The 13,609-nt window shown below is 41.2% G+C and overlaps 1 protein-coding gene across 5 annotated transcripts in view; it reads right to left on the bottom strand.

Moving 5' to 3' along the window:
- The window catches only part of ASPH (aspartate beta-hydroxylase), a 91,335-nt gene that overhangs the window by 7,648 nt on the left and 70,078 nt on the right, over positions 1-13,609 (bottom strand). For all 5 annotated transcript variants that reach the window (XM_060277784.1, XM_060277782.1, XM_060277786.1 and 2 more), the window contains 4 exons: positions 11,401-11,499; positions 10,080-10,169; positions 8,494-8,631; positions 1,123-1,258 (listed from right to left, as the gene is read on the bottom strand). In XM_060277784.1, the coding sequence (XP_060133767.1) occupies positions 1,123-1,258; positions 8,494-8,631; positions 10,080-10,169; positions 11,401-11,499 (463 nt within the window). The remainder of the gene's footprint in view (positions 1-1,122; positions 1,259-8,493; positions 8,632-10,079; positions 10,170-11,400; positions 11,500-13,609) is intronic.

The following is a 13,609-nucleotide window of genomic DNA, read 5'->3' as shown; positions in this document are numbered from 1 at the left end:
TCAGTTACATGAGTGTGTGTGTCAACAACAACCAGGAAGACTGGTGGGCAGAGTTCTGTTGCACTCATGTCTTGCTTGCAGGCATCCCATAGGTGGCTGGTTGGCCACTGTGAAATCAGCAGGTTGTTGGACTAGATGGGCCTTGGACCCGATCTTCTAATGTTCTTATGTACATGTCAGGGACTGGACTGAAGAAGAGGTTTGGGAATCGCCTCCTCCTTCTCCTCTGCTTCCCTCAGAGCAGGAGGGAGAGTTGGGATCGCCCCTCTTTCTCCAGTAGTTTCGAGAGAAGAGGGAGACCGGATTGTACTACAGCAGAACGCAGTGCTGCCAAGTTATGAGTTCTTAGGAGAAGGAGGGGGAGTTGGAGAAACACCAGTGGAAACTTCCTTGGAGAGCATAGAAGCTCCACCATCACCATGTACTCGTCCCTCACTTAGAATTCAAGAGCAAAGGGCTCAACGACATTTGACTCCTGAAGCCTCCCATAGAGCCATGGGCTGTTGCTGGAAAAAGAAGGGGAGGGGATCAGAGTGAGCAACGTCACCATGGAGTTAAGGACTGGATTGTTTGCCTTGCTCCACAATTACTGAATAAAACCACAAATATGAGCTTTCTTGTTTCTTCTTTGATTCTTGATGCTACCGGGGGGAGGAGAGAATCCCTCGAGCCTGACAGTACATCACTCTACTAGAAAGGAAGTGATCAAGGGAAAAAGAAGACAGTTTCTTATGTCTCTATAAAAATGTTGTTCCTCTTTTTTGCTGTCAGTCCCTTTCTCCCAGTCCTCGCACAAAAGTTGGCAATGGCAGGAATGAGAAGTTTAAGAATCTTCCACTTCCCTCATCCGCTCCCTTTGTGAGGCTGAATGTATTGGTCACAGAGAGAAAGGACAAGCAAAAAAAAAGTGGTGATAGTGCCGAGGAGGATGTGGGCCCACTGAGGCCACCTTGCCCAAATAGATTTAATTCAGCACTTGCTGTAGAACAGCCATGCATTTTCATTTTATTGCAGTCTGACTTCACAGGAACAAACCCATTTCCATTAAAATGCCAGCTTTTAATAAAATTGCAACACAGAAACTGAGTGACCGGAGAGAGGGGAAAATTAGCGCTTACATACCTTGCTGCCAGAGAGTAAACTGGCTCCAGTCACCTTTCTCCCGCAAGTTCTCATCTTCAGGCAGAAAGAGGCCTTTTCCTCTATCCATCACAGCAAGTCCTTCATCTCGAATCACCTTCCAGTTTCTCTCTAAGGACTGAAAAGGCAAAAAATACCAAATAATACATTAATTAACTTAGTATTTAAAAAGCATTCTGATTTATTTATTTTTACCTTAAAAATACACAGCAGCATTTAGCATCGTTAACAAGCTTTCCTGTTTCCATTTTCCATTCCGTTAAGGGTTTAAAACAAAACGATCCATGTAGTTTCTTAGTTTCAATTACCTTCGCATCATAAAAATTTCAATAATCCCCAGCCACCTACCAGAGTGGCCTCCACTTTAATTTGCTTTTGATTAGCCAAGGGGGGTGTTCAGCAGATCATTTTATACTATGCGTTAACAAGAGTATTGATCTTCACAGTCATAGCACACCAGAGTTTTCAATACCAAGAGAGCTAACAGAGCATTGAGAACAATACTTTGAATTCCAGAAATAAATGCAGCACAATGTACAGTACACATGTCTTTTAAGTCTGTAATGACATGTGAAATCCTCAGTGCTCCCCCCCCCACTCCACTATGTTGCAAGTGTTGGCCCCAGACAAGTTGAGAGAGCAGAACATTCCCATAGCCCAACGTACAAAGTTAGAGGAGCACCTCTTTTCTAAGGCACTTCCCTCAAATTTCTGATTTGCTGCTAAAGCATAAAGCAGGAGTAACTCCTACAGCAATGTGACTTCAACAAATGTTGAGATCCCAAGGCCTTCCCACATCTATCTTGCCCACATACTGTTTAATGGCATTACAGGAATTCCCTAAAGGAAGGATAATGGCATTGTTTTTAGCCCACAAACTTAACTCAAGCAACCAAAAGCACTTGCCATCATCACGTTTTCCTAGACAAAGCTTTCCACATATTCTCTATGTACTTATTGATGTTAAGCAGAGTTAATCCTCTTAATTTACAACTTAATTTCATCAGCAAAACAGAATCTTTATCTTCTGTTGCCTAAATGATTTAATTTGTGCATCAGTCTGCCAGGCAATTCTTTTTCTACTTAACATCACAGAGGCACTTGCAAATCCAGATTATGTGCCATGCAATTAATTGGGCACTGCTTTCATTTCCAAAGAGCAATGCAAATATATCATGGTTAAGGACTGATACCAGCGCCTGGCAATGCCCAATGTAACAAGGTGTCGGAGAAAAGGGAACTGAATCATGGTCTCTTTTATGCTGAATGGTCAACTCTGGTGGTCAACAGATATGAATTTCAGTTCTCCATGGATACTAGTTCCTCAGTCACTTGAGATTCTTTCCCTGAAAAGCTCAGGTATCCTCATTTATGTGAAATATGTGCACCATGATTGAACCTTCCCCAAGTGTAGAAAGAAATCTGCATGGTACATAACTAACTCAATCACACAGGTCAAATACATTCCAGATTGCTTTGCAAACTGACAACACAGGACATTGTTTAATCAATCATTTCCAGTTACTTGGTTATTATCTAAGAATGGCACTGCTGTGATCCTTCCTAAATGTCAAAGCAGCATTATTAGGAAAACATACAAAGTTACCTGCCTTATTTCTTTCTTTTTGCTGCCAACAATATTTCTGATGACACTACAGTAGAATAAACTGATGGTACTTTTAATGACCTGTATGTAATCTAAACAATATACTGAGGACTGACAAAGGTACCACTTGATTTGCTTGAATCAATAATAATGTACTATAGGATGTCAGGACAGAAGTTGAAAGGATCAGGTAAGGGAATATCAATTCACCAACAAAGAGAACAGCTTTACTCAAGTTAAATGAAAGCTTTTCTTATCTGAAACACAGATAGGAACTGTGATTTTCTTATGACCTGTGCAGTGCTGCGATTCAATAAGAATGAATCCAGGACTGCCTTGCCAAGAGAGTTGTGCCAGGTTCCCTTGGGTGTAACTGTTTTGGGTGGCCTTTGGCTGAACACTTCCTCCTTTGGGGTATGTTTGGTATGCTGATGTTTTAATTCTGATGGCTGCCTTGTAATCGTTATTGTGGTCCTCGTTTCTGATGCTAATATTTCATTATTAGTTGCGATTGTTTTATATTACTGTTTTTTGAATCGCTGGCACTTCAAACTTCTAAGGAATTTAAGTTTTCAAAGTGAAATAAATGAAATAGCTAGCCGTCTTCAAGCATTTAGCCTGAACACATGAAAACAAAATGTACATACTTCCCTTGCAAAAGCTCCCAGGAACCATCTCCAGGCAGCACTGGCAGAGAAATTTGGGGAGCTGCTGCCAGTCTGTGCAGACAAAGGGTGGCTGAACTTCTTCAGCCTGATAGCCTCACTGATGGTCAGCTACCTTTCTGACAGCTGCATGATAGCGGTGCGTGTGGCCAAGGTATGTGTGTATACAAATTTATTACAAGCACACACACACACACACACACACACACACACACACAACCAGCATTTCCAGCTCTCCCCACTCCAGTGTTGCCGTGAGGGGTGGCTGAAAACTTTGCTTTTTACATATCATTTTGGGCAAAATAAAAGGCAGCATTTCTCTTCACATCAGTGGGGCTTGGTCAGGAGTGGAGCAGGCATGCACAGAACACTGGGGCTGGGACATGTATCCCTTGAAGGGCTGAATGTGGGGCAAAGTGGGTTCAAGTTGAACACACTCCCCAGTACTGTCGGATACACCTGAACTGAACAGGTGAAATGGTTTAGTCTTGGCTCAACAGTAACCATAGCCAAAAGCCAAACTAGTTAGCATGGTATGCCCATGCTTCTCCCTTGCTTTTTGGGGTTTTTTGTTTTTGTTTTACTAAATAGCTTGGGAGAAGTGATCTGGCTTAGGACCATGAAAGGAATAATCCTGGTCCCTCTGCAACTACTATTTAATGAACAGAAATCAAGCACATAAGGGCCAATCATGTGCAAACCATGGCATCTAGTCTGTGCCTAATCCCCAATTAAGCAATCTTAACTTCCATGATGTTAAATGGAGGCACAAAAAGCATGTTATGTGAGCAAAACTGTGTTTCCAAACACAGACCCACCCTATTTAGACGGAAAGCTAGCATGGAGAGTGTGATTCAGAAGACCAAACGGGCACATGATCATTCAGTGATGAAGCCACCACTGCTACTCTCGAAGTCCATCCTTCGAGTCACTTTGCTCCAAAGTGGGCTTTGATACTGGAAGTAGGGCCAGCTGGGAAGAAAGCAATTGGAAGTGAGTGTGGGAGCTTCAAGGAAGGGTCAGCACTGCTATGCCTCTTCAACGCTTTGCATCTTACACTCCATAGCCAGATTTACGTACATACAAATAGGGCAGACACACATTTAAATACAGTTTTAACATTAGTCTATAAACCGGGCTCAACACTGAATAGATTGAATATGAGTAAGATGAGTACTTTGCACAGTACATAAGCTCGAATGCTGCCAAGTTGTTTTGGTTTGAGTGCCTTTTCTGCAAGCAAGTTCACAAATTTGGATTGCATGGGCTGCAGAGAGAATACTTGTCTGGATTTCTCGGTTTTAATAAGTAAGAAGGAATAGAAGCACAAATGACTGAAACAGCTGTCTTTATTAAGCTTGTTACTACCCTCCTGAGAACGTTATGGCACTATTCGCTTGCAGCAAAAACACAGCTCATTACTAGAATTACCTTTTTTCAAATATTGAAATAATTTTATGCAGTATTAACATGGAAGCATGAGGACTACAAATGTCCTTCTCATATGTCTTCACAACTTATATTTCTAATTCCTTAGGCAAACTTCCAACTGTGCAAGCTACTTCAGGCATCTAAAACATAACACCAATTAGAGCAAAATATATATGTGCATCAGCAGAAGCATAGGCTGTTATGCATACAAAACAGCACTGATAAACATCAGTTGATAGTATTACCCAAGGAACAGCCCCTCTAGTACTATATCGCTGCACTGCTTCATCATGATGCTCCATGCATCTCATTCAGGTTTCTCTTTTTTATAGTTAGCAAATATTAGCTAGACTGATTACAAGGCTGTGATTTCACATGGAGAATAGCTTTTTGCTCTTCTTACTAAAAATAGAACAACATGAAAGATACGACATTGGAAGGAATACCAGATAATGTCCAATCCCCTTATTTAAAATTAAATCTGAGGTGGAAGATGTAAGGCATTATTTGGTACTTTCTTCAGAAGGTTTTTTTGGGGGGTGCATAAACAAAAAACCTAGACAGCATCGTAAAAAGCAGAGACATCACCTTGCCGACAAAGGTCCATATAGTTAAAGCTATGGTTTTCCCAGTATGGAAATGTATGGAAGTGAGAGCTGGACCATAAAGAAGGCTGATCGCCGAAGAATTGAGGCTTTTGAATTATGGTGCTGGAGGAGACTCTTGAGAGTCCCATGGACTGCAAGAAGATCAAACCTATCCATTCTGAAGGAAATCAGCCCTGAGTGCTCACTGGAAGGACAGATCCTGAAGCTGAGGCTCCAATACTTTGGCCACCTCATAAGATGAGAAGACTCCCTGGAAAAGACCCTGATGTTGGGAAAGATTAGGGCACAAGGAGAAGGGGACGACAGAGGACGAGATGGTTGGACAGTGTTCTCGAAGCTACGAACATGAGTCTAACCAAGCTGTGGGAGGCAGTGGAAGACAGGAGTGCCTGGTGTGATCTGGTCCATGGGGTCACGAAGAGTCGGACATGACTAAATGACTAAACAACAACAACATACAAATTAATAGAAAATTACAAGCATGAAGACTTGGGGAGACTGAATTTGGACAATGAGGCTCAAACTAAATTACCAAAATCAGCAACAAAAGAAGAAAGTGCCCCCACATACAGTTGGTCTGTCTTTGTGAAAATTATATACAGATGTTTGTTTGTTTTTTAAAAAAATCTTCCAAGTACTGCAATGCTTTGCGTCTTTGTCTATGCAGGTTTTGTATGTAATGGACCCAAGTGTTCAAAAGTATGCCTACAAAAAGTTAACATATGCACAATGGGAGGAAAGGAGAGCAGGTAAATGGCTCTTTAAAGTTTCCTTGATCCAAGACAAGGTTTTCTTTACCTCTGTGGGGATTTCTGCTTCTAGAAGTTTGGGGCTTTTGTGAATATATTTGTCAGCAAATAAAAAAAACCTGTGAAGATTCAAAGCATCAAGTATTTTAAGGTAGCTCAAAGCTTTTCCAGACAGCGCAAGAATTCCATTCTCTCTGTGTGTACCTATAAATATATGTGGGTACAAGTGAACAAAATTGGATCACTTCCAAAAGAAATATCATTATGTCTGCTGCTCTGAAACACAGTTATTTTCAGGCCTGTGTGCTACTTCTTCAATAAGGCAGGTGCCTTAGTCTTATAAATATTTCTTGGGAAAGAATAGGTTGATAATGAGCATCTTGGAATATGCATGCTTATGAGCCTACAGCTTGGAAGCAGGCACCCATGGGTTCTGTTTCATGATCTGTGTCTGAACGAGAACATGTGGGTGTCTTTACCCTTTTCTGACTGGCTTCCCATAACTAGTCATGATTATATTGTGCCACTAGGTGCAACTACGGTATATGTAGCAGTTGCACCTAGTGTGACCAAACACAAGCCAAACACGGGGGAACAAAAATAAATAAACCAAGGTTCCATTTAGTCTCCCAAACAGCCAGACTATTCCATTATGATAATTTAAGGCAGCCCCCCCTGCCACTCTTGGGCTCCCAGACATTGGACTAGAACTTCTATCATCCCCAACCAGCCTAGAGATCAGGCATTATGGGGTCTGTAGTCCAATATTACCAGGATCTGAGGACTGAAGGCTGGGGAAAGCTGATTTAAAATAAGGTGGACAAATTATCTCAGTTAGTTGGGAGAATGAACAGGTGCAACCAAACAGCCTATGAGAGTTCTGTCTAAAAGGCATCAGCAAGAATTCTCTCCTATGTGGACTTTATTTAAAAGCAATCAAAACCCCACATGGGATGCAGATTTAAGAAGCCCATCTGAGCTTTGAGTGTGCAAACTCACCCTACGGACCATTGATTTCAACAGGGCTTTCCTACAAGAAAGTGTGCTGAGGGTCAAAATGAATGAGGATATTCATGCTAGAGAACCTTTCTTGTTAGGGAACGTTATCCATGCTAACCTTAAAGCATGTTCAGAAAAACCATATGTAGCCTTTACAGCTACAACAAAATTAAATAATGTGTGTGATCCTGTTAAAATGGGGAGGAGTATAAGTCTTCTTCTTATTAACATGGAACATTCAGAAAAAAAGCAAACAAGTAAAATAGATGGCAGCCTCTAAAGTTCCTCTATAATCTGTTCTAGAAATAGAAATCTCACTGACATTTTGAAAAAAGAACAATAATTGATGATTTAATAACAGAGTCTAAATTGTATTTTAACAATAGCAGAGAGTAGTGATTATAAATAATTTAGCTGTCTATCTCAAGGGCTACAAACAGTGATGAGTTTCTTCTCTGTTGTCTGAGTTTTGTATTTGTTCAGTTGGCCTGGTGTTGTCTACCTTCTGCAATTAAACGTCCCAGTGAAGCCTCTAAGAGTTATGAGAGCACAAGGGAAAACAAACCAGCATGTTATCCACTAATTACAACATTCAGCAATTTAAGGCTTGCCTCCCAGTAATTAGTGTGAATTACAGACTTACTATGGCCATAAAAACTCAAGTGGTCCAGCACTTGTACATTTTTTTTGTGTTCGTTCACTTCCACAACTCATTCCCTTAGCAGAAGAAGGAATGCCACATAATGGACTATGACTCCCACTGAAATCAAGTTAGTCACATGACTAACATGATTTCAGTTGGTCTACTCTGAGCATAACTAAGCATAGCTGCCAAGTTATCCCTTTTTTAAAGGGATTTTCCATTATGCTGAATAGGCTTCCTCGCGAGAAAAGGGAAAACTTGGCAGCTATGTAACTAAGTTCTGGAACCAAGCTTAGGTGTCAGTCACAAGGAGCAAAGCAGCATATTGTTCTATTTGCTGAAGTCTGATCTTATGCATGCTTACTGAGAAGTAGACTCCACTGCGATGAGATTTAATTCCAGGTAAGTATTCAGAGAACTGCAACTGTAGAATCTACTTCAGACAAAAATCTATATAGGAGAATTAATGAAATGTAGATTTTTATCCTGATTATTATTTATTTGTATTTTTATCTCCTTTTTTCCCCCTCTTGCATTTTTCTATGTATGCATTATGCTTGCAAACAATTTCGGTTTTCTCTTTGGCATCATGCAATATGCAGAAATTTCAGCTGATAACAATCTATATAGTAAAAGAAGACATACTGCTCACCTTGACCAGGTCTGTATAACCTGTTTCCTTTGCTGTCCACCATGGCTGAGCCTTTAAATCCTTGACATTGTAGAGAGAGCGCTGCCAGACAGATGCAAAGTGACCCCGCTGGTGCCCAAGTTCATACCACTTGTACGCCTAGAAGATTTTAATTTGTTAACAGCTCATTCACATTAGTTACACTTCAGCAGAAAAGGATAAATCAATAACAAATATCATATGCTAGCAAATTCCTCTGTGCATGCTAATGATGCTATCTGCCTGCTTAGTGATGCTATCTGCCTGCTTGTTCCCCTATAGCATCATCACAAATAACCAGCTGAGATGCAGTGATTTGAGATCCACGTGAAATATGGGTGTAGCTATTCCTACTAAGCTGTTGCTGCAGGTCTGCCCATCTTGCAATAAAACACAAAAAACAAAGACATCTTCTCTACCAGCATACAGTGTTCTCTTGTCACCTCCTGTAAAAAATAAAAAATAAATCTATCTGCCTTCCGTGGATAATGTCTGCAGGGAAGCTACCAGTATTGGCAGTTAAGTGGTGAGGCCATTTTGCAAGACCACACCCACAGTGGCCCACGAGAGTTGTGGGATGCCAGGGTCTGGCCTTGCAGCTGAATCTGATTCCTCATCCTTATTTCAGTAAATAACCAGAAGTGCAGAAATTAATCAAAATGCTGAAAGTTTTATTTACAATTTTGTCCCTAATGTCACAATCCTATAACCAGTAAGCTGCTCAACTACATCACAAAGAAAGGAACTCAACACGGAGGTACAGAGAAATAGGATTTAAGTTGACTTTGCAGCAATGCTGCTAGAGGTTTTTTTTAAAAGGCAATCAACTAAGCTTCTTCTCTGTAGCCATTTCTATGCACTTCCTTACAGAAGGAATGGGGTGGGGGAATCCTACTTAAACATCAGTAACTAGGAAGCAGTTTGGTGTGATCCAGCTAAATGTATTCATAAATAAATGTAGCTTATATTGGATTTCACCCAGTGCAATGCGATCTCAAAGACATCACTGCACAGGGAATTTCCTTCTCTATGCATGGCGCCTCCGACCATTCAGCCTTTTCTTATGGTCCATGTAAAAAGCTTTAGGAATTTTGGCTGTGTGAATTAATGCAAAAACTGAATTGGGTTTATACCCAACTCTTGTTCCCTAGGTAGAGTCAGTCTTCTTCTAATTTCCAAATCTTCCCTTGAACCCTTCGGTCTGCTTAACAAACTGCAATTTCATCATAGCCTCTGATGATATTTGGAGTTTGGCTCTTTGCTGTGCTCTACATATTCCTCAGGCCCGGCTCTAGGTATAGTCCCAGTGGCGCAGGGCGCCAGGGCGCTGGGCCGGGAGGGAGGGCGCTGCGTGGCAAAGCCGTGCGAAAGCCGTGCTGTGCGCTGCAAGGGCGCCGGAGTGATCTCCGCGCCTCAGCGCCAGGGTGCCCGACCTGCTTGAGACGGCCCTGATATTCCTGCTTCAGGTTCCTGACCAATCTCACACTCTGGACACATTAGGGCCAAAGCCGACTCAGATGTTATTTGCCTTTTCAGATGAAATTCATTGAACCTCCAGTAAACTCTACCTCTTTGTTTCCAACTCTCTGCATGGCATCACCCAAATGGAAATAAAAGCGCCCATCGTCAGTGCCTGGGTCTCCTGATTCTAGACCTTCCTAGAGGGATCAGAAAAGAATGATAGTTATTCATTTTTGTGTTTTTTTTTAAAAAAACTTTTCAATTCCACAGCTAACAAAATGTAGCAGCGTGGATGGCTGCTATTCAGGATTTGAGCCAGCTGTGCCCTTTACTAGGAAACTCCATTCCATCCCCCCAACTTTCAATTTTTCCATCATTCCATGTGCATCAAGCTGTTTTGGGTCTCCCCCACCATAAAGATTTATTTTACTTCTGAAAACTTTAAGGATCCCCCAAGGCTGCTTATACATTAAATTGTACTGTCATTTGGGCTGCCTAAAGACCCACATGCAGATAGTAAGTCAATTACTACTACCGGTATATAGAATACTTGTATTTATATAATTCTTTTTCAAAGATATATTATCTTAAAATTTCTATAATGTTTTAAAGTATATACACTTTATATTCCTTCAAAGGATGCATAATCAATTATCTATCACCCTCCTTTCCCCATGTCTTCTCTGCTATTGTGTGCCAACTCTACTATTTCTAATGGTGGTGGAGAGTGGCCACGGTGTGCTTCCCCCATCAAATGTTCACATGATCATATGGACTTGTGAAAATGTCTCTGCATGGGAACTTGCTTCAGAAGAACCATCTCAAACATGGTTGTGTGAACTGGCTCTTGGAGGGCAGGGAGTAAGTTGCAGTCATAAATAACGGACCTGAAGCCCCCATGCTGGAAAAGAGATCTCACATCCAGGGGATGGATCAACGTAGTAGTGGTAGCAGCAGTAGTAGTAATAACAATAAGCATCATCATCCTATACCACCATTCATCCAAGGATCACAGGGCAGTTTACAATATAAAAACACAAAAATGTATATATTTTTGTAACAAAAACCCCCAAGACTCCCGCAGTTAAAAAGTCCATTGATCATTTAATCAGCCCAAGGTATGTTTTGGCCTTGTGCCTAAAGATACGTAGCGAAGGCACCTGGTACGCTGGGGAAAGCATTCTGCAAGTGGGGAGTCACTGCAGAAAAGGCCCATTCTCGTGTTGCCACCTTCTGAACCTCTCGTGGAGGAGGCACATGAAAAAGGTCTTCAGATGGTGATCACAGGATCTGGGTCAGTTCATATGGGGAAAGGAGTTTTCACGGCCCTCTCGTATTAAATAGTACAATTTTGCCCCTTTACATATAATTTCCTCCATTTATTGTGCTTTCCAAAAGGAGGAGATCCTAATGTAAATACAGTATTACTTTTAAATAGGGAATGCTTTCTGCAATCTTGTTCTCTGCCTTCAGGATGAAGCCATAATGCACTTTAGCAAAGCCATCATTAGGAGCCAGGCTCAAAACCTGTGAGAAAGCAAAACAACACATAATTAGGGCTTTACCTCTGCAGTCATTTTGGCTCAAAATAAGGATTTATTTCCATTAGTAGTCTACAAGTAGACCACTGGCTAAGGGTTTTGGCTATGCATACTGAACATGTGTTTAATTGGAATCGTCCCTGCCTTTTCTCTTGCCTGCAAGGTCATGCAGCTAACTTCTTGGACTAATTCAGCACAGACATATAGGCTGGAATTACATATTATGTGTCACATGGAGATGCTTCAAAATGGCATTTAAAAAAAATAAATTTTATTAGAGTTTGGAAAAAGAAACACAAATATTATTCATTATCTTTTTTTAATCAAAATTAAAATCTTAATCTAAATAAAACCTAAAACCAAAAAGAAAAAGAAATTAGAAAGAGAAAAGGAGATAGAGAAGGGCTAAATTAGGAGAGAGGAGAAGAGAAAGAGGAAATAATGAAGGAAGAAAGGAAATAAGAAAATAAGGAACATGCCCTATGTTGTGTTTTTATCAAGGTATGAGGCTTCATGTCTCCACATTATTGGCTCCCATTGCTAAAGGCAGGGAAACTCACAACTTGGTGATATCATGATATAGACTGAATCAGCCTTCCCCAGTTTGGTGCCCTCCCCCCGATATTTTAGACTAGAACTCCCATCAGTCCCAGACAACATGGTCAATAGCCAAGGCGGAGGGGAGTTTTAGTTAAAAAAAATGTGGGAGGCACCTGCTGGGTTAAGTGATCCTAAATGTTATGGAGCAGAGGGGGAGAACTCAAACAGGAGGGGGGCATTTTTGGCAATACTTCCATGTTGCATGTAAGGTGCCGTTCCATCCTCAGCCATGGACAAGAAGCTGTGCTGATATTCATGGTCTGGCCTTCATTTTTAAACAACATACCAAATGTCAGCTTTGACATTTGCCCAATGGATTTTTATGAAAAGAATGTTTAATTAGTACACAGAACTGTAGGAGCAGAGAAGGAAGGGAATTCTTCCTGCTACAGTGTCTCCTTCAGCCATTTAACTATAATTGATGCAGAGTTCAGGACTAACCTTAAAACACTCGTCTATCTGTGGCACAAATTGGGAGACAGAGCGTTTGCCTTCAAATTTCTTGAACTAGAGAAATCCCTTGAAGAAAGTTAAACCAAGATCTATTGCGCTTTGAAAACAAAAGCAGCTTTGATTTTTACAAAGGCTATATTTAATGCATTGTGTCTCAGTGCTGGACCACTAGATTCAAAGGGGAAATAGCTAATCGGAGAAAAATGAAATGCTATCCCTTTCTTGACACTGCCTTCAAGCTGTGATACAATGGAAGATCTGAAAAAATTGTTCACCAAGAATGGACAAGTTTCCCATCGGGTTGAATTCCAGCCATAGGAATAAAATTCTTTGATTCAAAGTTCACTGTTTAGGTTCATTGCTGAAGGTGGGGGGGGGCAGGGGAAATCGGGGGGGGGGGAATTCTGAGAACAGCATTCAGGTCAGGCATAGGCAACCTTGGTTCTCCAGATGTTTTGGAACTACAACTCCCATGATCCCTGACCACTGGCCCTGTTAGCTTGGGATCATGGGAGTTGTAGTTCCAAAACATCTGGAGAGCCAAGGTTGCCTATGCCTGATTTCCTAAACGTTATTCCTACTGCTGACCCACAACTTCTCATTCTAGTGCTACCCTTTTGCCAAAAGAGGGGAGGTGAAGAGAGGGTGCAGGGATTTTGTGCTTCTCCTTGGCCATCAGCAGACGGCGCTTCATGGGTCTTCAACCACATTGCAATGCCACTAGTCAGATTTCAAGACTCTATTCATAACAGCAGTGGAGAACCTGAGGTCCCCCAGAAGTTGTTGGGTGCCAAGTCCCATCAGCCCCAATCAGCATGGCAAAGAAAATGACAGGAGTTGTAGTGAACAACATCCGCAGCACCACACATTCCTCATCCCTATCTTATAGGGTACAGAACTAGCTACATATAAACTTTATATTAAAACTTCAAATGAGTTACGATACTCTGCCTGGAATACCTAACTTTGTTTCTTCATCAGTCCATTTCACATGTATTCTTTAACTTTTTAAAATGTAACATCTTTGAGCATTTTTGTGAATG

Source organism: Zootoca vivipara, chromosome 8 (assembly GCF_963506605.1).
Source record: "Zootoca vivipara chromosome 8, rZooViv1.1, whole genome shotgun sequence".
Lineage (NCBI taxonomy): Eukaryota > Metazoa > Chordata > Lepidosauria > Squamata > Lacertidae > Zootoca > Zootoca vivipara.
The sequence above is the reverse complement of the archived record's forward strand: the minus strand, read 5'-3'. Positions and strand labels throughout refer to the sequence as shown.